This window comes from Rhamphochromis sp. 'chilingali', assembly GCF_963969265.1.
Source record: "Rhamphochromis sp. 'chilingali' genome assembly, chromosome: 10".
In the NCBI taxonomy this organism is placed as follows: Eukaryota; Metazoa; Chordata; class Actinopteri; order Cichliformes; family Cichlidae; genus Rhamphochromis; species Rhamphochromis sp. 'chilingali'.
In genome coordinates this window covers 28811548-28833553 of record NC_137937.1, presented here as the reverse complement: position 1 = coordinate 28833553, position 22006 = coordinate 28811548, and the positions used below count along the sequence as shown (strand labels likewise).

General features: G+C 40.9%; 1 protein-coding gene across 1 annotated transcript; it reads right to left on the bottom strand.

Moving 5' to 3' along the window:
* Positions 1-1044: 1044 nt before the first annotated feature.
* Positions 1045-20169, bottom strand: LOC308403863 (A disintegrin and metalloproteinase with thrombospondin motifs 12-like). The gene is made up of 24 exons (XM_080893649.1): positions 19784-20169; positions 19283-19641; positions 14514-14691; positions 14152-14360; positions 13987-14070; positions 13068-13192; positions 12816-12965; positions 11886-12029; positions 10123-10267; positions 9943-10035; positions 9645-9790; positions 9300-9469; positions 8587-8720; positions 8299-8419; positions 7125-7369; positions 6782-6923; positions 6537-6663; positions 5680-5890; positions 4394-5548; positions 4145-4297; positions 3771-3947; positions 3161-3307; positions 2879-3032; positions 1045-2688 (listed from the first exon to the last, which is right to left on the bottom strand). Exons 1-24 carry the CDS (start codon positions 19899-19901, stop codon positions 2570-2572), a joined length of 4806 nt encoding a protein of 1601 aa, XP_080749775.1. The 5' UTR covers positions 19902-20169; the 3' UTR covers positions 1045-2569.
* Between the last annotated feature and the right edge of the window lie 1837 nt (positions 20170-22006).

Sequence of the window (22006 nt, the reverse complement as noted above, 5' to 3'; positions counted from 1 at the left end):
GAGTAGGTAATTTAGTTGTTTAATACATCCACTGGTATTCTGTTAATGCAGTCCAGTATACCTGAAAGCTGTCTAGGGCTCACAGTCCTAGACACTAATTGGAGTGGACTTTTAGGCTTTGTGGTGTTAGTCTTTTACCTTTTTAATAATTTTTCTGGCAAATAATGTGACCTACTGTGAGATACAGATATTGTGGTGTGGTTTGGATGAGTAAAATTCTAGTCTTTTACTTTTAAGTCCTAATGAGGAGGTATGTGCAACTCTGCGTTGCACCCTTGGGCACACCTGGCTTCCACAACAACAAAAAAAACTAAACAAAAACAAAACAGCATCATCAGTGACAAAATGCCAACAGTAAGTCTACAAACCAGTGCGTGACATCACGGTGATATTATTTATCAATAAAATTCATACCTGCCATGCATGCTCTAACCATCACCTGTAATATGCCCTAAAGATTTGGATGCAAAATCTGTTCGCTACTGTTGGCATTGTGCAGAGAAGGTCTGGAAAATCAGACAGTAATGAAATAAACATTTGACTTTTGAATCCCAAACCACAACTGTTTGGCTTTAGAACACAAGCTGTTGAGAGTAATTTTATTACCATTTGCCCTTTTATAAGAAAAAGCAGTAATCAGACACTTATGTTGCTTTCAAAACAGCTAAAAATGAGCTGTGCCGGGCCAGTCACTTAAGCAATAAATTGATGAGTAAAAACACTGTATTGTTGGATGAAAAATCCAAGATGACATTGATTAAAACTACGTATGACATCAGAAAACCAGTGTCATTAATCACAATCATTGTTTATAGAATCTCATACTAAGGAAGTTACAATCACCACGAAACTGAAATCAAACCAGATATTTTTAGTTATTCCCCAACTTTGAGGTCAACTGCTTATTAAGCAACACGTGTGGTTGGGTAATACGACTGATGGGTGTTTGCTTTGTAATGAAAACACGCAGAGAAATCGCACACACACTCACTGGTGGGTTTTAGGACACAAGGCTCCACACTGACCCTGTATTGTGTTACTCCTTCCATTACTGCTGACTAACTTTTGGTCTCTGGCTTGAATGACAGCCGCAGGGTGCGTGTAGCAGGGCAAAGTCCATTCGTGTCAAGTTATCCGGCACAGAGGAGCCTGATAAATCTGGGCCAGCTGAACCCAATCCCTGAAACAGAGCTTGGTGCTGCTGATTCAGGTGTTACACATTCATAAGCATGCGGCACTTTCAGGTGAGAATGACCTTGTCGACGCAAAAGGTCCCAAAGTAGAAGTCACTTATGGAAAGAAGGTTATTGAAGGCTGGATTGTTATTTATACTTGTGGTATTCAAGCAACAGTGTAGGTGTAAATTTACAAATGGATGTTCAGCACAATTGTCTTTTATCGTCACATTTATTGATGGAGCCATGAGAAGGACAAATCAGTCAGGGTGACATACCCAGGGCGTGACAATGATAATGCCTGTACAACATCACATTAAACACAGTGGCCAACTTTAGAGTGACCTGAGAGGGATGACCTGCAACACCTCTTTCTCATTGGTAAATCTCACACCAGAGGAGAAGCACCACAGGTTTAACTGCAGGATTGTGCAGATTCTGCAGCTGATTTAATTATCCTTTAAAATTGTAACAACAATGACTAAAAGCAGGAACATATACCAATGATAATGTAAACATCCAGTGCCAGCTCAGAACATAAACACATGTTCAAGCATTTTTTTTTAAAGAAAAAAAGAAATTCATTCATAAAAAGTATAAATCGACTTAAACCGTTTTCACGCATGAACTGAACTGCAGCCCTGAACTTTTCTAGGAATTACCCATGGGAGTTGTGTGACAGCAAATTCAAATTAAAAGACATTAAAGTGTCTTTGCTCCACCAGCTCCACAGCACAAAGTCCATACGATTACCAATTAAGCCCGTGTATGAGTACTGCAGGTCATTGTCTCGGATAACTTCAGACAATGACTGCACCCGAGTTCATGTGTGAAAATGGCCTGAGATTATCAGTATTAGAACATCTTTATTTACATTCTGTATTTACCATTTATCTCAGAAAGACATAAAAGAATAGTAACATGTGCTGTTAATCATCAGCACATCGCCTATAAAAGCACCTTTAGTACAAAAAGATATTTTCCGAAGGACTAAGAAAGAAGAAATGTCCATAGTTTGTCTTAATTTATAACCTAATTTATGACACTACGTGGTGAGATTTTATAACTCTTGAATTGTGCTTCTCAAATATCATTTAAATTTACCAAGAAAATATTTCAAATTGTATAGCTCAAGCATTTCTTCTAACACTGAACATCTCCAACAGTCCAAATGTGTACCATCAGTGCTTTGGTTTGTTTCCTTTCTGATATTTCAAGAAAAAATAAAATAAAATAAAATACAAAACCCCAAATTGGTGGGAAAAAAGAAATCCTTGTTTGTTTGTGTTGATTAAGAGGAGCTTGTTGATGTGGTCATTAATACTTTGGTCTCCTAGATTGTGGATGACATGGCTTTATACCAGTATTTCAGAAGGATACAGTAAGTGTTGTAGTTAGCCAGAACCACAGGTGATACAACACTGTTTCTGGACCGACCTGAGAGAGCAGCGACCCAATCGCTTCAGCTTGTCACAGAAGCGAGAGGACATGGTGTCTTTCTTGCAAAGTGGACCTGCATAACAAGGAACACAACCTTAGAGCAAACACTTTAAAGCCATATAGATATCAAATTTAAGTGATTTTGACCAAAACACCTCCCTCACTCACTCAAGAAACAAAACGTAATGGAAACTGCATTCATGTTTTAACAGGTAATCTGCTTTGCTAATCTTCATCCAAATAATTTATTTTGGCATACAAACCTTTGTTTGTCTTGCATTCCTGCATATTGCACTTCCTGAGTGTTTCTGGTTTGGAAATTTTCTCACAGAGGCTGTTTGGCATTACAGCCAAATCCTTTTTGCTTACACAGTTGACAGCACGCTGTTGCTGGCCTCCACCACAACTCACAGAGCACTGCAAATTCACACCAAAAAATATATAAAATTATAGTTTAGTTTACTTCTGTTTTAAACCTAATTAATATAAATTTATATTGCACAGAAACATTTAAAGATTCATTAAATGTGTAAAGTATAGCTGACCTTTTCCCAGTCCCCAGTCTTCCACCAAGTACACTGTTTTAAACTGCACGGCTCAGTACTGTTTGGCCTGAGTGTGTTGCTACAGCGATGAGGCTCAGGGCAATACACCAGGCGCTCTCTGACACCTTCATCACAGCTGGCAGAACACTGAGAAAGACAAAAGCATTCAAAAGGGTGAATTTTCTTTTTCTAAGATTGTAATAAAGTCTCTTCTAACTGTATCTGTAACGGTAACACAAGAGACACCATGTGGCAAAAAAAATCCTCAGTGTCAAACAGTTCAGGCCACATCTTCCAGTAGAACAGAAATAACTGTGGCTTGTGATGAAAATAGTAGAAATGGAACCAAAATCTGAAAATACATAATTAAATAAATAAAAATGGGCAGCTTTAGAAACAGCGATGATAATTTTCAAGATTAAAGAATCAGGCTCACAAGGCTCCAAAACATTGTTGAATTTAAGGGGGGAAAAATCTAAAAAGCCAAGGCAGGTAAAGTCCAAACTATAGTCACAACTGGAGATGAAAAGACAAAAAAAAATATTATTTTTTTAATAAACATGATTACAAATGTCTCATATATAGAGATGTGAGTGGATGCTTTTCCTACCGGTCCCCATGGTGATGCACTCCAGCTCATACAGGGCTTGTGGGGGCAAATCAAGGTGCTAAGGGGTCTGCTGGACACTGCTTGACAGTGGAAGGGTCTGAGAGGACGTTTAGTCTGGGAATCAACACATTGGACATCACGGTACCTCCTTCCCACCACCGCGCAATCATCCGGACACTTTGGAGAAAATTATAAACAATAACCGACTCATAAACAAATGGCAAGAAAAAAAAAAAGTCGGGTCTGAATGAACCAACTTCATTTGGAAAAGTAATAGACAATGAGTGTAAGTACAATTAAGTATTAAGCATATTTAATAAGTAAGAAGCGCAATTATCAGATTCAGTGACTGGAGGAAATCTAACGTTACTCACCTTGCTCCAGCTGCTACTTAGCCAGGTGGCGCAGGGCTGCAGGTGACAGGTACGAGCAGGCTCAGGTCTCTTCACGTTGGCACAGTCCTCGTCGTTCTGGGAGCTGCACTTGACTGTCCTCCACACTGCTCCGATCCCGCATGTTGTTGAACACTGAGGAGGAGAAATTTCTGATTAAAAACATTTCAGACGTTACCATTAATGGTCAAGCCTGTAGTTAGAGAGTAGGATAGCATCCTGATAAAGTACCTCACTCCAGTTTCCTACAACCCAGAATACATCCACATCGACAGGCTCTATGGCCATCAAGTTGCTTTGGTCACTTCCTGAGCTGCTCTTATGATGTCCGGATCGCTGCTTTTGGCTCTTAGACCGACTACCTTTGTCCCTGGATGTAGGCTTTTTAGCACGAGTGGCAGTGGTGGTTTTTTTGGGTGTCACAGCAAGCTTCTTCATTTTATTCGTCTTTAATGTGGGCTGTGGTAATGCTGTCATAGTGGATTGTTTGCTTGCTGTTGTAGAAGGCGCTTTCCTTGCGTGATAACCAGTTTTTGATGTGACTGAGTGATACTTGTACATGGGAGTGGTCAGCGCAACCCAGTGTGTCCAGGGGGGATTAACATGTGAGGTGGTGTGGGGGTCAGATAAAAAGTGAGTGGTTTTTGCCCACGTTTCAGTACTGGTGTGTGGGGTGGAGTATGCAGATGTGGTCGGCGCCCTGGTTATGTGCACAGTGAGTGGACTCAATTGGAGAGTGGGTGTGATGAGTGAGTGTGATACTGTTGTGGTTGATTTAACAGGATTTTTCAGTGGTGAAGCTGTGGTAAAAACATCTAGATCAATAATCCTGTCCTCCTCGGTCATCGGATCAACAACATAATCATATCCTGGGGTGAAGAGCAGCACATTTGGAGTGCTACCCTCCTCTTCTTCCTCTACCTCGTCTACCTTTTTTTCATCTGCTTTCCCATCCTTTTCAGCAGATTTGGATTTAACTGGGAAAACTTTCCTTCTCTCACCCTCATTTTTCCTCATCATGCTGTTAAAGTCATGATCATCTGGATTTATTATTTCAGGAGTTGAAAGGGAGATGGTGGTAGAAATGGTAGTTGTAATTTGCTTGTTGGTTCTAGTGATAGCAGTTGTAGGTGCAGCAGTGGCCGGGGTGGTCATGGGATTCCATGAAGGAGAACCAGGATGCTTAGTGGAGTGAGGTTTAGTGATGTTTATGCGGCGGTATTTAGATGCAGGCCCAAATCGTCTACGAAGACTTGAATTTGGGCAGTTTTGCAAGCCACACAGTGATCTGGCCCTAGGTTTAGTCGAGGGGTCACAGGTCTTTGTGGGTGCCAGTGCACAGGTGACTAGGCGGGAGCGAACACCTCCTCCACATGTGACAGGGCACTGCAAAGAAGAAACGAACACAAAGAAGACATTACCTTACAAATAAAGAAAGGTTTTACAGTATGCTATGAAAGTCTGTGATCTTTAAGATTCAAGTCAAAAGCAAATAAAATTCATAGAAAAAGGCTTACTTCTTCCCAGTTGCCAACTAGCCACTCCTGTCCACAGGGTACGTCTCTGTTGCACGGCACCACAGGCTTTGGTTTTAGGAGATGCTTGCATTCCACAGGGTGGAGCACTCTTTCTTCTCCCAACACTGTGCGGACACAGAGAACCGTTCGTTTCCTCAGTCCATCTAAGCCACAGGTGGCTGTACACTGCTGCCAACCCCCAACCCACCACCTGAGGGCAAGGAGTTAGACAGGAAAAGAAGGTGAATAAAGAGACCGCTGGCAACAAATAAATAAATGGGGAATGCAAGGCAAGCGACAATGTTGTTATCTTTCTCACACAGCGAACAGAGCTGTAGCTTACAAAATGCTTTATAGTATTCTCAATACCTGCATTTCAGTGCCAAAACCAAAGAAGTGCATTTTTGAATTTAGTTCTTTGTTATTTAACCAAATAAGCTAAACTTTTAAAATAGCAAACTTGGCTAAATAAAATGTTGTCCACAACTGGTGATTTATAGGAACTCGTTTTTCTTTTTTTTGATGAACTCTTTGATGCGATTAAAGCAAACAAAACTATAAATTTGAACTTCTTTTGATGCAAACACATTTTAGCCATTAAAACAAATTATTGAGATTTCAAACCGACAAAGAGAATTTTTATCTGTGATAAAAATCCTTTATTTTCACTGTTTTTAATTAGTATAATCAAGCACAGTGCAACAGGGCAGGTTAATTGCAAACCAAAGCTGTAAGGATAAGGTTTTAAATGAAAGTTAATAAAAATAAATGGAAATATTTAAGTTTCAAGCAATTCTTTTGGACATAATAGTACAGACCGCGACAAAAAAAGGCTAAAAAATATAAAATATTAAGACCTTGCAGGACAATCCATATTCTTGCACTTCCTGTGTCTATCTTCTGGACGGCTGTCTGGGTCACACAGAGACTCATCCACTACGCCCACATCCACTTCAAAACAGCGCACAGGCTGGTGTTGCTCACCTAAGAAAGGACAAAAATCCAGAAAGAATATCATGATCCTATCAAAAATCCTTAAATTATCCTACTAGGTATGAGAGAATAAAGAAAGAAAATTGTTTTACTGAAATGTGACTCAGACCTAAGCCGCAGGTGGTGCTGCAGTCTGTCCACGCTCCGTGTCTCCATCTGTAAATAGGCTCATGGATCTCATTTTCTGTCTCTTTGGTCTTCTTAATGGTGTACTCGTACTTTATACCTGGATTCTTCTCCTGAAACAGCAACTGAACAACCACATGAACTATGAGTACCTTTCCAAGGAGACCATCTCATCAATATTATATTGTACTCCTTGTCTTATGCTTTTAAGTGCCCAGAGATATTTAATTGTATGGGGTACAATAAAGTGCAGGGAACTTTATTTACTTCTCTAATAGCTTCTACACATATCAAAAATGTTTCACCTCTGTAATATGACGACCTACCTGAAGCATGACTAGCTGCTTGGTGGGTCCAGGAGCGGTGAGATTCTCCATGTTCCCACTGCGCTCGTAGAAGAACGTCGTCCCGCCGGCCTCATACTCCCCATTCCACTGGATGATATAGTTGCCGTTGAGAAAGTACTCGTCTGACCCCACGCTTCTCAGAGCCAGGAAGTTTCCTGCCTCCACCACTTCCTTTATCAGGATGTCCCGTGCCCCCTCAGGTATTACACCCACATCCACGTACCCTGGGAGATTCAGGAGGGAAGTCAGAGTCACAGCAGAGTAATGGATGGCCCACCATGGCTGCTGCCACACTCACATCCAGACTACCAGACAGTTTCTCTCTGATCTTTAATAGAGGGTGGGATACGTCTGTGGGGGTGGTTGGCATGTGTGTGTGTGTGTGTGTGTGTGCATATGTCTGTGACTGTACGTGTGTGCATTCAGCGTGGGGGGCACTGCCCTGTCTCTGTTTTTTATTGTGTAGATGGGGGGGCGGGATGGGGGAGGACGAAAACAGCAGTGAGTGGGTCTCTGGAGTTTAATGATGTTTGTGGGAAGGTGTGTGTTTGTGAAAGGAGGGGGAGGTTTGGCCTTGGTCTAAGTCTTTTGAAGTCTCACACATCTGGGCTGGTTATCTGGAAAGGATGCATTGCAGGGCAAACACATACAGAAAGAGAGCGAGAGGAGAGAAAGGAGAGAATTCTTATTGTTTTAAAGCCTCTTTTCTATGAATCTGTCTTGGCGGCATGTTGATTTGGCAGGTGAGTTATACTTTTCCGAGGGCAGTAAAAGCAGCACAAGATGCGAATCTTTAGGCAAATGCAAACACGGGCCTGTAGCTACACATGCATGCACGCACACACCATAACATAACAGCAGCCAAGTACAGCAGGACAAACAGCTGCACCATGTGGACAAGATGGCTGCCATGACAACAAAGAAACAACACAATGGTGTAATGGTAATGAACTGTCCTCGAATGACTTTGTGCCTGTAGACATGTTTGAATTCTCTGTGTTTTCACACTCTTCTAGTTGGTACATCAAAGCTTTCCTCATTAATAGGTTGTCTGTTTTGCGTTACAACACAATTTTGTAATGGCATTATGTCTTATGTTGAGATAATTTAATTTGTTTCCAGCTGTTGAAAATACTCCTTGTGTTGCACTCACCAAAGCCTCCTTCTTCATCAAATGACTTATAAACTGTCTCACAGCTTGTGCCGTCGCCCAAACAGACTCCACAACGATCCTCCACTGCGTTTGAGTCGATGCCATAGTCGCAGCCGACCTCCTAGAAACCAAAGACACACAACACATTAAAATAAAACAAAAACATAACAATTCAAGTTTTTTTCCATAAAGTATCCCTTTTTAACATTTTAGTAACTCTGCAGTGTATCAGCCTGCTTCACTACAGCCCTCCCCAGTCTCTATTTGTCTCTTACCCAGCCACACTACCTTGCACACGCCGTTTATGCAGATGTTTCTGGACTTGTTGTTCATGAAGCACGGTGTTCCGTCTGTCACAGTGTCAAACATCCTCTCAGAAAAGTACTGGCTGACTGGTCGACAGTGAAGCTCGCAGGGATTTACTGAGAATAACGGTGAGATGAAACAAATTGATAATGTTGTCAAATTGCTAAAATGTCTATTTGAGCCAGTTATGAGTCATGCTTCTCACTTAAGACGTGAGCGTATTTTGTTATATATTTTTAAAGAGCTAAAAAGGGAAAATAATTCTGTTCTGTTATTTTCAAGATATAGTGATTGACAATAATAAAAGCGATATGAACGCAAAAGAAGAAAAGAAAAACAAAAATACATCAGACAGGAAGTGAGTTACAGTTTTGTGCCCCTGCTGAGCTGTAATGTAGTCGGCAGCTGCATCAGTGTGGACTTTTAAATACAAATGCTGCCCCCTTTTGTTTGACACATACAATTACATCTACTAATCTTCCACTTTATATCCGTGGGTCTCAATTTTGTTGTGTGGTCCCACAAAAAAAGAAGTTTAATTTTAGTAAAAATATACAGTACTGTACTGTGAGACTGACAGTGTTCTATTGTGTGATCTGCTATTCAGGTTTGCTTTTAATGCACTGACAGTGTTTGTGATCACTGGCATGTTGAAAAATAAAGCTTCTTGCATATTTAAGGCTGTGAGTACTTACATGGGTTTGCCACAGGGATCCACTGGTAGAGCTCATTGTGGTAAGGCACAGTGTCAAACTCACTGCACAGCATCTCTCGAAAAGTTGGTATATTATTTGTACAGGGCTTTGTGTTACAGGTCCGGTAACGCTTTCTTTCACCGGTACAGTACTTGCCCCCAAATTCTGGCCTGTGGAAAAGAGCACCACACTTGAACGAACCAGTTAAAAAAAATCAACATGATGTCAGTATTTTGGGGGCAGATGACATTAAACCTGTGAACTGCAAAACAAAAAACAAAAAAACAATTCTATAGCCATACAGTGTGAAAACTATTTCAAATGGGTGTTAGACTCATTTCTTACTTGGGGTTGTTACATTCCCTCTCTGATGACTGAACTCCAATACCACAGGTCCTGGAGCAGTAAGACCAGGTACTCCACTGTCCCCAGCCTCCATTCACTGTCTCTGGGAGTTTACCCACAATCACACACTCTCCGGAGATACACCACTGGATTAGAATACAGAATAGTGATATAAGTTAAATACCACTTCAGCTGGAATAAGACAATGCTGATGTCTCTGTGACAGTACCACCTTCTTGATGCTGCTGGTACCCGTCTGTTTACACAAGGAAACAAAACCTAGACTATCACAATTCACCTTTTCTGGTCCACAGCGAGTACCATCTATAGGTGAGTCCAGTTTAGAGCGGCAGGAACCATTTACTGAACACCAAAGAATCTGGCAAACATTCTGAAAGAAACATAACCCCAAAACAATAAGAAAGCGAAGAAAGTGTTTTCTACAAGATTTACTTTTCTGTGCTTGTGCAATACTCACATCAACCTCAGTGCAGAAGGTAGCATTTGGTCCATACTGGAGCTGGCACTGGTGATGTGTGGTGTAGCGTACACCGAGGCGTGCCAGGGGCGTGGTTAAGTCCCTCTTTGAAGGACGGTCATCCAGACAGAAACCCCAACCACGACTAAGGCAGATAAACAAAGATATGATATTTGTTTATCACAGGGTATGGTGGTTGGGAGTCAAAGGAGAAAATCTGAATGCTCAAACTCAAGCAAAGAGACCTAGACATTAACACTTAAATAGACTAGAACCTGGGAAAACTACTTAAAAAGGCAAAAATTATAACAGCAAAAATAATCCAGTTCACATATATGAGCTCTGACCTCGACTTTGTGGTAACTGGCTAAATCACAAGAACAGTTGCTCTAAGGCGCTTTATATTGTAAAGTAAAGACCCCACAATAATACAAAGAAAACCTAAAAAATTAGACGAACCCCCATGAGCAAATACTTGGGAATTGTGGGAAGGAAAAATTCCATTTTAACAGAAAGAAACTTCTGTCAGACCCTGGCTTGGGGAGGAGCAGCCATTTGGCATGACTGGCTTGGGGTGAGGGGGTGAGATTGGACACAAGAAGCATTGTGCAAGAGAGGCAGAGATTAATAACTAATAATAACTAATGATTAAGGGAGTGAATGAGGGAGGCCTAGGCCTAGCAGCCTAGGCCTGTTGCAGTACACCTAAGAGAGGGTTCAGGGACAAAAAACAATATTTTAAGCTTAATTTTAAAAGAAAGAAGGGAATCTATCTCCTGAATCCAAATTGGGAGCTGGTTCGATGGAAAGGGGGCCTGAAAGCTAAAGGCTCTGCCTCCTACATCACTCTTAAATATCCTAGGAACCAAAAGTAAGCCAGCAGTCTCGGTGCCAATTTCTCTATTAGGGTGATATCATACTATGAGGTCTTTAAGATAAGATGGGACTTGATTATTCAGGACCTTGTTTATGAGAAGAAGGATTTTAGATTTAAAAAAGGACTTTTAAAGTGTTGTGAACAAATATATTTTTAATCGATTGATCATATATGTTTGCACTTCTGTAGATGTGAAATTTCTTACCAGTTTATCTTCATGTAAGGATGTAGATGTCTGGCCCAGATAAACTGGAAATTTAATGATTTTTACTGCGCTTACTCCCTAACACTAAGTCCCTGTAGTGACTGATCGCACTGATCTCGTGTAGACTATATTGAAGCAGCACCATCATCTAAGTTTTTCCAGGATTACATATGTGTTTAAGTCGTGTTGTATAAATAGAACAATTCCCAACAATGCTATGTCCTGATCATCCTAAGCTGTCCAGAGTTAACGTGTGAAACCAGCTTTGCAGATACTTGTGCAGGGGTTGCCACCCTCTGAATGTTGCTTTAGGCTCTTCTTACTTTTCTGTCATTTACATAATTTCCTGCTTCAGTTCTTTGCTTCACTTTAAACTTGCCATTGCAGCCATGGTTTACTGCATGTTTGTTTTAATAGCCTGTGTTTTTTCCCCCCCCAACACACACCACACCCAATGTGTGTTTTGGATCAATTTCACAACCTCAACACAAATCCGCACTAGCATATCTGCTAAATCTCCATGCAGCTGTCAAGAAAAAAAAAAGAGAGAGAGAGAGAGAGAGAGAGAGAAAAAAGGTACATGGAAATTCCCATAGATTACACACATCTCATGCATTTTTAACAAAGACAAATAGATGTAAAACTAACCCACTTTAGACAAAAGTACAGATTCAGGCTTACTCAAGGAAACGTGTGATGTATTCTTTGGAGCAGGAAGACCAAGTGAGAGGCGAGCTGTCATACATCAGCTGTCTGGACATGATAAACGGATGTCTCCCCTCCAACTCGCAGTCGTTCCCTTGGCCATCATGATGAATTCCAAAGCTGTGTTCAGACACAAGCCGCATTAATATTCATGATAACGTGATTACACAGAAGTATTTTACAAGGATAGTGGTCTGTATGGCTCACACTGCCATAATGGAGCAATCACAATGAGTGAATGTGCTGAGTCCTGTAACACATTTGTTTCCACATTTGAAATAGGTCAACAGATATTTGACTTACTTTTGTTTGTGTACATATAACTCTTACTCTAGAGTTTCATGACAGTACAAAGTGGAAAAGCACTTTAAATTACTGCACAAACAAGATAACGAGAAGACAAATACACATAACTTCTACATTATATGGTGTGGTTTGACATCAGTCGAGCTGTTGACATTAACGGTGCTTAACCAAAGTTGAACATGACAAAAGACCAGAAATTAACCACAAATGGAACGTGGAACAGCTCTCATTTTATAGTTAAAGCCTCCTCTGATGGAACAAATGATTCTTTGGACTCAACTAAACTTGAGTTAAACTTTAAAGCTAAAAAGAAACCCAACACCTCTGTCCTTTCACTTTTAGTGCTATTACATGATCTACACCCACAATACAACAGGACTCTCAGGTATCCTTTCCTTTTCTTTCAGGTTATTAGAAACTTAGTCATTATTTGCACACCAGCAGTCCACTAATAGGCTGGTGAGCTAATGGTAGGGGATTTTATGACACTACATTGAAGACAGTAACCGAACACAGGAACTACAGACTCTTTCTTTGTTACAATATTCTAGTATTTCACAGTCATTACAAATCCAGACTCTCTCACACACACATATTGACCTGTGGCCCATTTCATGAGCTACTGTAAAGGCAACAGGTAGACCCGAATCCTCATTGATGTTGCAGCTGCGGTGGGGTTGACACATCCCAGACAGATGAGACAGACCCAGAGTCTCGCACGGCTGGTTCATTCCAGCACAGATGTCTTTCCTATAGGGGGAGACGCATACAAGTCATCTGTATGTCATCTGTATAAACATTTCATTTAAGCTTTTGAGGTTGCCGATGTATGCTGGGTTATCTGCCACCTGCCTGGTAATCAGCACAGCCACATCATGATGAGCCGGGTGTGTGTCACTCTGGGGGTTTAGGTTTTTCTGCCAAGCACAGAAACTAGCCAAGGTGGTGTCTGCATGGTGAACAATTTTCAACCCTTTCTGCAACAAGCACAAACAAATAATTTCACATACTTGTTGTTCTTTTTTTTTTAAAACTGTAGCTACAGAACAGTTAGCAAATAACTTGATAACATTTTTCTTCAATACTTGCAGATCCCAGTGTGTACTATAAGGTGTAAAGAGGTGTAACCTAGAGCTTCAGATGTTGTCAGGAGGAGGGGCGAGACATCAGAACTGATTAATTTTCAATCACATTTTCCAAATAATGTGGTTATTAAATGGACTTGTTCTTATACTGCACTCTTCTTCACAAACAGTTAAATTGCTTTATACAACATTCCTTCGACCTAAGTGCTTTCTGTTTAACAGTCACACGATGATGCGCACATCAGAGATCAACTGGGGTTCAGTATCTTTCCCAAAGACCTTTTGGTGTGCAGACTCAAGCAGCCTGGGATCAAACCACCAACCTTTCGATTAGTAGATGACCTGCTCTAACATCTAAGCTTCATCCACTCTAAACTTACAGCACCTAGTATTCCACTCAAGTACTAAGAAGGCATGGTCCTGCTGGTGTGTTGGGGTGTGGTAAGGCCGTAAGCCAAGGCATACACATTATATACAAGACATCAGAGCTCGTTATTACACATTAGAAAACTATGCAAATTTGTAGAAGTTTGTCCACCTTATCTCAGACTAACCTGGAAAGTGAGCTCAGTTTTCACAAATCCATTTCTGCTTTTCTTGTTCCACATTTAGTGTAAGAATTGCCAAAGCAAATGTTATAAAAGCACATTGAGGTTTCTTAAAGACTTCATTCAGATGAAGAGTACCTCCTCTCCATGTAGCAAAATGAGGCGCACCAAGATGATGTGGATGGCATTCCCAATACTAGCATCATGAAAGATTCCGGCCACCTGTCAACAGCGAGAGAATTCATTGTAAAAGGCTTTAAAAGACCTTTACATCAACTAAAAAAGTTCATTCAAACCCTTCACCATATTCATGATAGTGAAGATGTAGGACTCCACATTATCACTGCCATGGTATTGGATAAGTTTGGAGTCAGCCACCACCATGGTCTCCACCCAACGCTCTCTACTGACTGAGCGCTGTGAACGCGATTGACCCTGGTCCTCCCCTCTCCGATGCTCCCTCTCCCATTCCTCCCTCTCCATCTCCACCTGGATGGAGTCAGTTGGAGCATCTAAAGCGTGAATAATTGAAGACATTATTTGCAGTACACTTGTGGCTTATCTTTCTTGACACAAGCACAGCCAGAGGAAAAAAAAATCCTTGAACACCAGCAGAAGAGTACTCACAAACACGCCATACACTAATTCAGGACTCACATACACACCTCGAACTCCACAGGGATTGGGCGTCTTTTTGGACTCAAGACTTCGTTTTTTTCTTTGACTTTGTGTAGAAACTCTTGGATAGATAATGTGGGGCTCTCGACTCCCAGCAGGATCATCAGAAGATTTCTGGACAGGCTCTATAAAATAGTGTCCCTCTGCCAAGGCGAAGAAGCCTCTCTGTGGAAAATAATACATTGATGGAATAAATGTGTACAGTAAAAACACACAACAAGTGTGGGTATAGCAAGCTTAGGTTTTAGGGCAAATCTACACTCTCAATCATCATCATTGTATTGTACTCAGTCACAGATTTTATCCCCAAATCATGCCAAAGACTTAATGTGGATTAAAGTCTAACGTCAGGCATTCTCAGACTGTGAGTGAAACAAAAAGCCTATCAAGCATACTATTGTGTTGAACCACTTAAAAGCCTGACAACAAATCACCAAAAAGTATAGTGCTTCTACAATTTCCACACCACAAAGCTGAGGCATAGGCGTCCCCTTAAACCTGCTAAAAAACGTCGCTCCAGAGTAATTTCCATCTGAGTGGAAGCTATCATTAGTGAACAGATCTGAATATCAGCCTTTCCCTCAGGCACATTCTCTATGCTGCTGCAGTAATACAACAACTTCTTGCTAAGTATGCCAATACGTGTTCTTACTGGTGCGGCTTCTTCACTTGCCGCTCAGTGAGGTCTACTGGTGAACACACACATAAATGCAAATGAAAAAATACAGGACATGCATGCAATCAGGCATAAAATGCAATTCTGTTCACTTTTCTGCTTATAAACATATTCATGAGGAATGTTGTTTAAGTTAAAGTGACTCTGGGAGTGTTTGTATGGGCTTTTATTTTTTTAATCAAGATAAGTCCAAACATGCCCAGACTGATCCAGGATGAACCTGTCCCTCCTTCATTAAACCAACCGGCAAAACACAGACTGACAGACATACGACCAACAGTCTTTCAACAGTCGAATGGAAAGAAGAGAGTCTGCGTCAGTGCAGCTGAGCAAAGAGAGAGGCTCTCTGAACAAAAAAATAAATAAAGTTTTAAAAACATGAACATGATTCTTGGATTTTTTCAGATAGTTTCAGCAGCCAAGGGCAGATGTGAAAAATTAGGCCATGCAGTATTTATGGTTTGGCTGATTGTGGTTCTGGGGATCTACCCCACTGTTTACTGTAGTAGTAGTTTCAGCTTTCTGGGTCATCCTGACAAGTTTCACATCTGTTTCTTAGAAAAAGAAAAAAGTCACTGACTGAATATCTCATTGCTTGATTCAGGGAGTTCAGTCTTTGAAAAGATTACTTTACCCTATATGCTGTAATGAATTTATGAAACAAGCTGCTCGGGACTGTTTTTTTCAGTCATTCCAAAAGCTACAGTCTTGCAAGTACTAAACAAACTTTACCTATATATATATCAAATTAAAAACAATTTTGATAAAGGTCAAAGAGGACTTATTCAGAGTGTGGCCTTCAGCCAGAGCTCCCAGAGCTGCAGTGGCCTCATCTGCAAGGCATGCACGATGATATCTACAGTCAGCTGGGAAGACTTCCCGAAGGCCCTGTGCAGAGAACACTCAGCTGATTTCACTGTTTCTCTGTATCTCATGCAAACACTATGTGAGTGGAATAATATATCATCACATCTTTGCTTTTGGAGTTGTATCGTGTTCCTGCAAGAAAAACATAGACTGTATGAAAATAAATCAAGCATGTGATGGGCAGTTCTGTTAGTAATGTTTTCTATCATAGTCTCCTGTACGTATTCCTGTGGGAAAACACAAGTCAGTCCCAGCAGAAACAGACAGGTGGTGGAGTACAGATCAGCCAAGCAGGAATGCTACAGGGAGGCCCTTCCAAACACTGAGACCATTTCTCTGCCTGATGTGCATACCAAATGCTGTTCTACTGTGGAACACAGTCTGCAGTTGCTTATACATATACATATGGTTATGATGTTACTTGTGACCAGGTACAGATCTTCTGTGATGCCTCTGCTAAACAAACAAAGGAAACTTGCAAGGATACTAACAAGGACTTTGCTTCCCATTTTAACAAAGTGAAGAATGTTGAAGAATGAAATTATGAATTTCTGTGACAACAGCATTAAACTGGATATCAGTCTTCACTTTGACCAGCTCTTTCCCCTTTAGCCCCCCTTGACCAATAATCCCCTTTCTCTGAGGAAGCATGTTGTTTGGGTGTGAGGTGGCAAAGACAGGGGAGGTTACCATAACACAGGTCTGTGCTCTAAATACATCAGCCATATGGAACTGCTTTTCTTCTGTTCCCTGCTTCTGTGGGTTTCTGAGTGCTGGCCAACTAGGTCTGAAATAAAGTCTCTGTTATATAGCCTGTTGACTCTGCAGTGATTAGAGCGACACGAGGAAAGGTGGGGTCAAACGGTGCTTGTTACTGCAATATGATTAATCACAACAATTTACTGGCAAACAAAGGTGCATTTATTCTTAGCTTTTTATCAGTAGTTGCATGTTTCCCTACACTTACTTCTCTTCTCTCTTTAATTCATAAGATGATTCTATGTGCGAGCTCATTTCTTCCCGAGAGGTCAAAAAGATTATTGCCATTTTTTCATGTGCATGGTGGAACAAACATGCATTTAAGTGGGGAAAATACCAGTATAATAGGTCTGAACCTGTAAATTCTTGTTTCGCGTTGGGCCTCAGGGATTAGAAAAGTCTCCACTGAGAAAGCTTTAGGTTTACCTAAATTAATGGTTTTACCATAAAAAACATAAAAGGAACAGTGAAAGCATTTTCCACCCTTTTGCTATCCACTTCATGGTTCCATGTTTGCAGTAAATAGAAAAGGTGAAGGGTTACCTGCATGCTGTAAAGACACAGTGTAATGCAAAAGTGTATTTGTTTGAGCAACTGTACCCTTGTTTTTGCAACCAGAAGCAGGATGTTAAAATTGCAGTTGGAGGTATTAATGTAATAGCAGCTTCACTGTTGCCTTACAACAACGAAGAATCATGACACTGCTCTATTGTCTGCTGCGTAATGGGTGGAGTTTGTCACGTTTGGTCAATATTTTAATTGTAACTCATTTATTATGACTATAAAAAGTGAAAACTGCCTTTGTTTCCAACTTTTAAAATTCTGACAATATAAATAACTTAATTTTCTTTTTTTGGGGTTGTTGGCCGACCAAATGAAGATGGAAGACAGTTAAAGATTTTATATTGTTTTCTTCAGTCAGCTCTGAATTTAAAGACAACAACAATGCTAACTGTTACAGAGAAGATTTATAGAGAAATTATCTTTACTAAAACAAAACACGAAGGAGCTGAACAATTTAACTGAACCAACTCTGTGTTATTATTAATTATATAAAGCATTTTTCTCCATCCCTTTTGCTTCCTATTCATGCAACATTAACAAATAATTATTTTGAATTCCTATTTGTAAGTAGTCCATTTCAACTTGTGTCGTGAGGGTGAATAATCTCTGCAGCAGCTGGTAGGGCTTCACTCCCACATCTGTCTGGCTGAGTCTAGCTGTTTAGTGGTCTCTGTTTGGGTTTAGCAGCTATAAACCTTCTTTCACAGAACAGAAAGTCTGTGTAATAAATCAGAGCAGTTTCCCTCATAGGTTGGAGTGAAGGGACTAACTGGGGAATTCTGTGTTGCAGGAAAATCCCCAGAACGCCATTAGGCTGCAGATATGTGGATTTTTGAGTGACGCAACACATTTTTCCTTCTAGGATTATATGAGCGGCTGTGAAATGGGTCAGATATAAATTATGTTGCTAGGTTGGCTGTCATTCTGGTCTCGTCCTGAGTCACATGTTACAAATGAACTGTGTAAACATGCAGGGAAACCCACACACACATAGCACAGAGGCAGGAGGCAAGACCCTGCAGGAGTGGAATTCCTGCTGTGACACAATCAAACATGAACACTGAAACATTCTTTGTGACTAAAAGTGACACATCCTATCATTTCAAAGGCAGGAAGTTCATCCTCTTCTACATACTCGTACTTTTTAGCCTTTTCAAAATGTTGTAATATTGTGTAAACAAAAACCCCAGAGTGCATTTTGAAATAAGATTGTGTGCTGAATGGATGGATTACAACTTAAAAATTCTCGGAAATCAGTGAACCACAAATTGTTCACGTCGTATTTAAAAAAAAATATTTCTTCATATATTGGATCACTCTGATTTTTTTTTCCAGGTGTCCTCTCTGTTTTGTAGTTAAACTGCTTATTTGAACAGAAACACTATAGCCCAAGTTAAAAAAAATCTGTCCATCTGTCAAACGTTACTGCTTCACTCACGCACAAGAATGTGCCAAGATCTATTACTGAAACTTTCTTGCATCCTGTTGCGTTTGCAAAGTGTCTCTAAAGGAACAGATAATCCATGATTGCAAATTTATGAATGAGTGAGGGTGAAAGAAGACGAAAAACATCTGAACCACAAGAAAGACGGAAAGGGTCTCATGTCAGTCTGAGAAGCAGCAGTCGTCAGAAGGTCTGCAGCACAGTCCTTCAGCAAACAGTGTCGGGAAGTCTCTGAAGAGCAAACTAACAGACGGGCACTGTCAGATGGAGGAGTTGCCTAAACCGCATACCAGTTTACCCATAGTGATAGCTGCTATCTGGTGTAATTTAAAAAAAATCATGATAAAAGCATGTTGATTTAAACACAAGCATCCACCAGCTCAATTTGATGAATGAGAGTGAGAATAAAATTACCTTTACAGCTATAAAACACTGTGACACCTTACCAGCCCACTGCAGGTGCTGATGGCAGCAGTTCCTCGCACATCAGACGCTTCCACGGTGCCAAGAAGGTGGCAAGAATTTCCATCAGAAAGACGATGCTCAGTCCTGTTGGCACTGCCATTCCTGCTCTCCAGGATGTAGTCATTTGAAACCAGGTGATTGTTTGCAGTCAAATTGAACATTAAGGTTTTTCCCTTGAAGATGACCTTGTAGTAAACCTGTTTCTCTTGAGGATGGGACTGTAAGTCTCGCCTGATTCTCCCACCATTAAAGTGGTGAGACAAAGAGTGGGAGATGAATCCTCCATCTGCGCCGGTTTTCACTGGGTGGACAATGGACAGTTCTGACTCTGACAACTGACCTACAAAACAGAGTTTAAACACAGGTAATACAGACCTTTTACCTTTAGTGCATACTGACTGTGATATGCACTTAACGATACAAATTCTTCTAGTCATGCACTTAGTCGGGCCATGCACAGAATTGCACCACAGCACACTGACCTTGTTCTGCAAAGAAGGAGAGGAGACTGCCAGAGACTGAGAGCCCTTCGTGGCCAGCTGCCAAACTCAAAACAAAGTGCAGCAGAAAAAGAACCGTGCAGTCCTGCGAACATGGCATATTTCATGTAACCAAACTCAAACCCCACGTCTTTGGGGTTCCCGTGGCGTTAGAGGGGACCACTGCGACCCTTCGCTGCACTGTGTCATGACACGAGCAAGCTCAGAGGGGAAACATGCGCCGAGGAAAGCTGGGAGCCAGATCATGGTTTAAAGAGGGAGAAAGCAATGTCTCTGTGGAGGAAGGAGGGGAGGAGTGTTCTTTGGACCAGTGTCTTTTTTCCTTGCAGGAGTGAGGGGGAGCAGAGGGAGCAGAACAAGAAGCTACCGCAGAAGAACAAGCTTCAGAGAGTAGCCCGGTTCGCCCTGTGTCGAGACTTGTCTCCTGCGCCGCAGATGGCGCATCATTAATGCGACTCGACGCGCAAATAAAATTAATGGACTGTTGCTTGCATCGGTTTAAATCCAGCAGCTCTAGCAATCAAAACTGTTGTTTGCATTTGTCTACGCTACAGTCAGCCTTTACCAGTGGCATAATCACTAGTACATGGGCGTTAAAAGTTTGCAGAGTTTTCTACAGCTTTGCAAAGATGTGCAAACGTGCACGCACGAAGTCCATCATCCCGTTTTTTGGCTCCATGATAAGACTAAATACCTGTCATTCAAAAATCAAAGCCCTGCTAACAAAGGAGGAATACTGTGCTGTGCTTTGAAGATTGTAAAAATGAATTAGCTCAGTATAGTTACGTATTAGTTTATATTTATAGGCATATGTGTTGGCCTTGACCCTATCAACCAACTGTCCACCTCACTAGGTTGAATGACGTGATAATGTTATGTGAAACGTTGGTTTCTTAATTATTAAAAATAAGTGTCCGTGAGTGGGCGTGGTGAAAGATGAACGATTAACCAATCGGCGTTATGAGCGGGATCGATCCACTGTCAAGCTGTGTGGAAAATATATTTAAATGAGCCCGCTTGTTTTACTGAACAAATGAATTCTAGATTATTTAATGCTCCGGTCTTTATTTCGCCCACTCTCAAACATCCAGAGACTAACCTATGTAAAAAAAAAAAGAAAAAAAGAAAAGAAAAAAGAAGTGTGCAATCCCGGATTGTCTAAAACTTGCCCTTTTTTCTCATAGCCAGCAGGGGGCGACTCATCTCATTCACTGTTCAAAAGTTTATAATAGAAGGAAGGCACCTTCAGACGCTCTTTTAGACGTGAAATTTCTTTGCAGTGATTCATCTACACTAGCGTCTGGATGGACGGATACTTTTAACCTTCATCGTGATTAGATCAAGTTGCAATGGCAACAGTGTTCTTTGAACTGCTTGGCTTTCAGCTGTATTCTTTCAAAGTTTTTATTCATTGATGTCCTGTGTGCAGGATGTACTGAATTCAAGGAAATTAACCTTTAGCTTTTCTGACGCTTAAAAGATATGAGGTTTCTTTAAGAACTTTGGATATATCCTCTTGAAGAGAGCCTTAAAGCCACAGTTCTTACCGCGTACTTGTGTGGTGTCTACTATTTATCCCTGGTGGAGACTTATGTGTGACTAAAAGATTACTGAGACATGACACATTGCCACCCGGGTTGCCTTTGTACATAGGAGACACAGAGGGAGACAAAGTGAACTCATCTGATTTCATCAGTGTTATCCTTTTTATTTATCTATATAAAGCACAAGAGAAGGCTTGTGGGGCTACCACCGACTTATCTTCTAGTTGGTTTACAGGGGAGTGACTTTAAATAATTAATGCATAGATTTTTTTCCATCTCCAGCAAGTATATATTAGAACTGAAAGGAGATAATCTTGGAAAACTTAGGTCTTGAAATAAGACTTTTCAAACAATAGAGAGCACACAGTTCCATACAGAATATATGGAACCTTCCTCTTCTTCTACCAAAAACCAACAACAACAACAGCAGCACTAATGGGCACCACTGGGGAGGTCCAATAACAGGACCCAGTAAAACCACCTTGAAACACGAGGTGAGCTGTCTGTGTTGAGACTTACAATAAAAATGAGCTCGTTCATACTAACAGGCACTGCCTTACTGCAACTAACACACCCAATAAAGGGCAAACAATGTGTTGTTGACAGGAGTTTCACTACACATCTGGAGTCTCAAGCCTGAGCAGTTTGTTTGATTCATTAA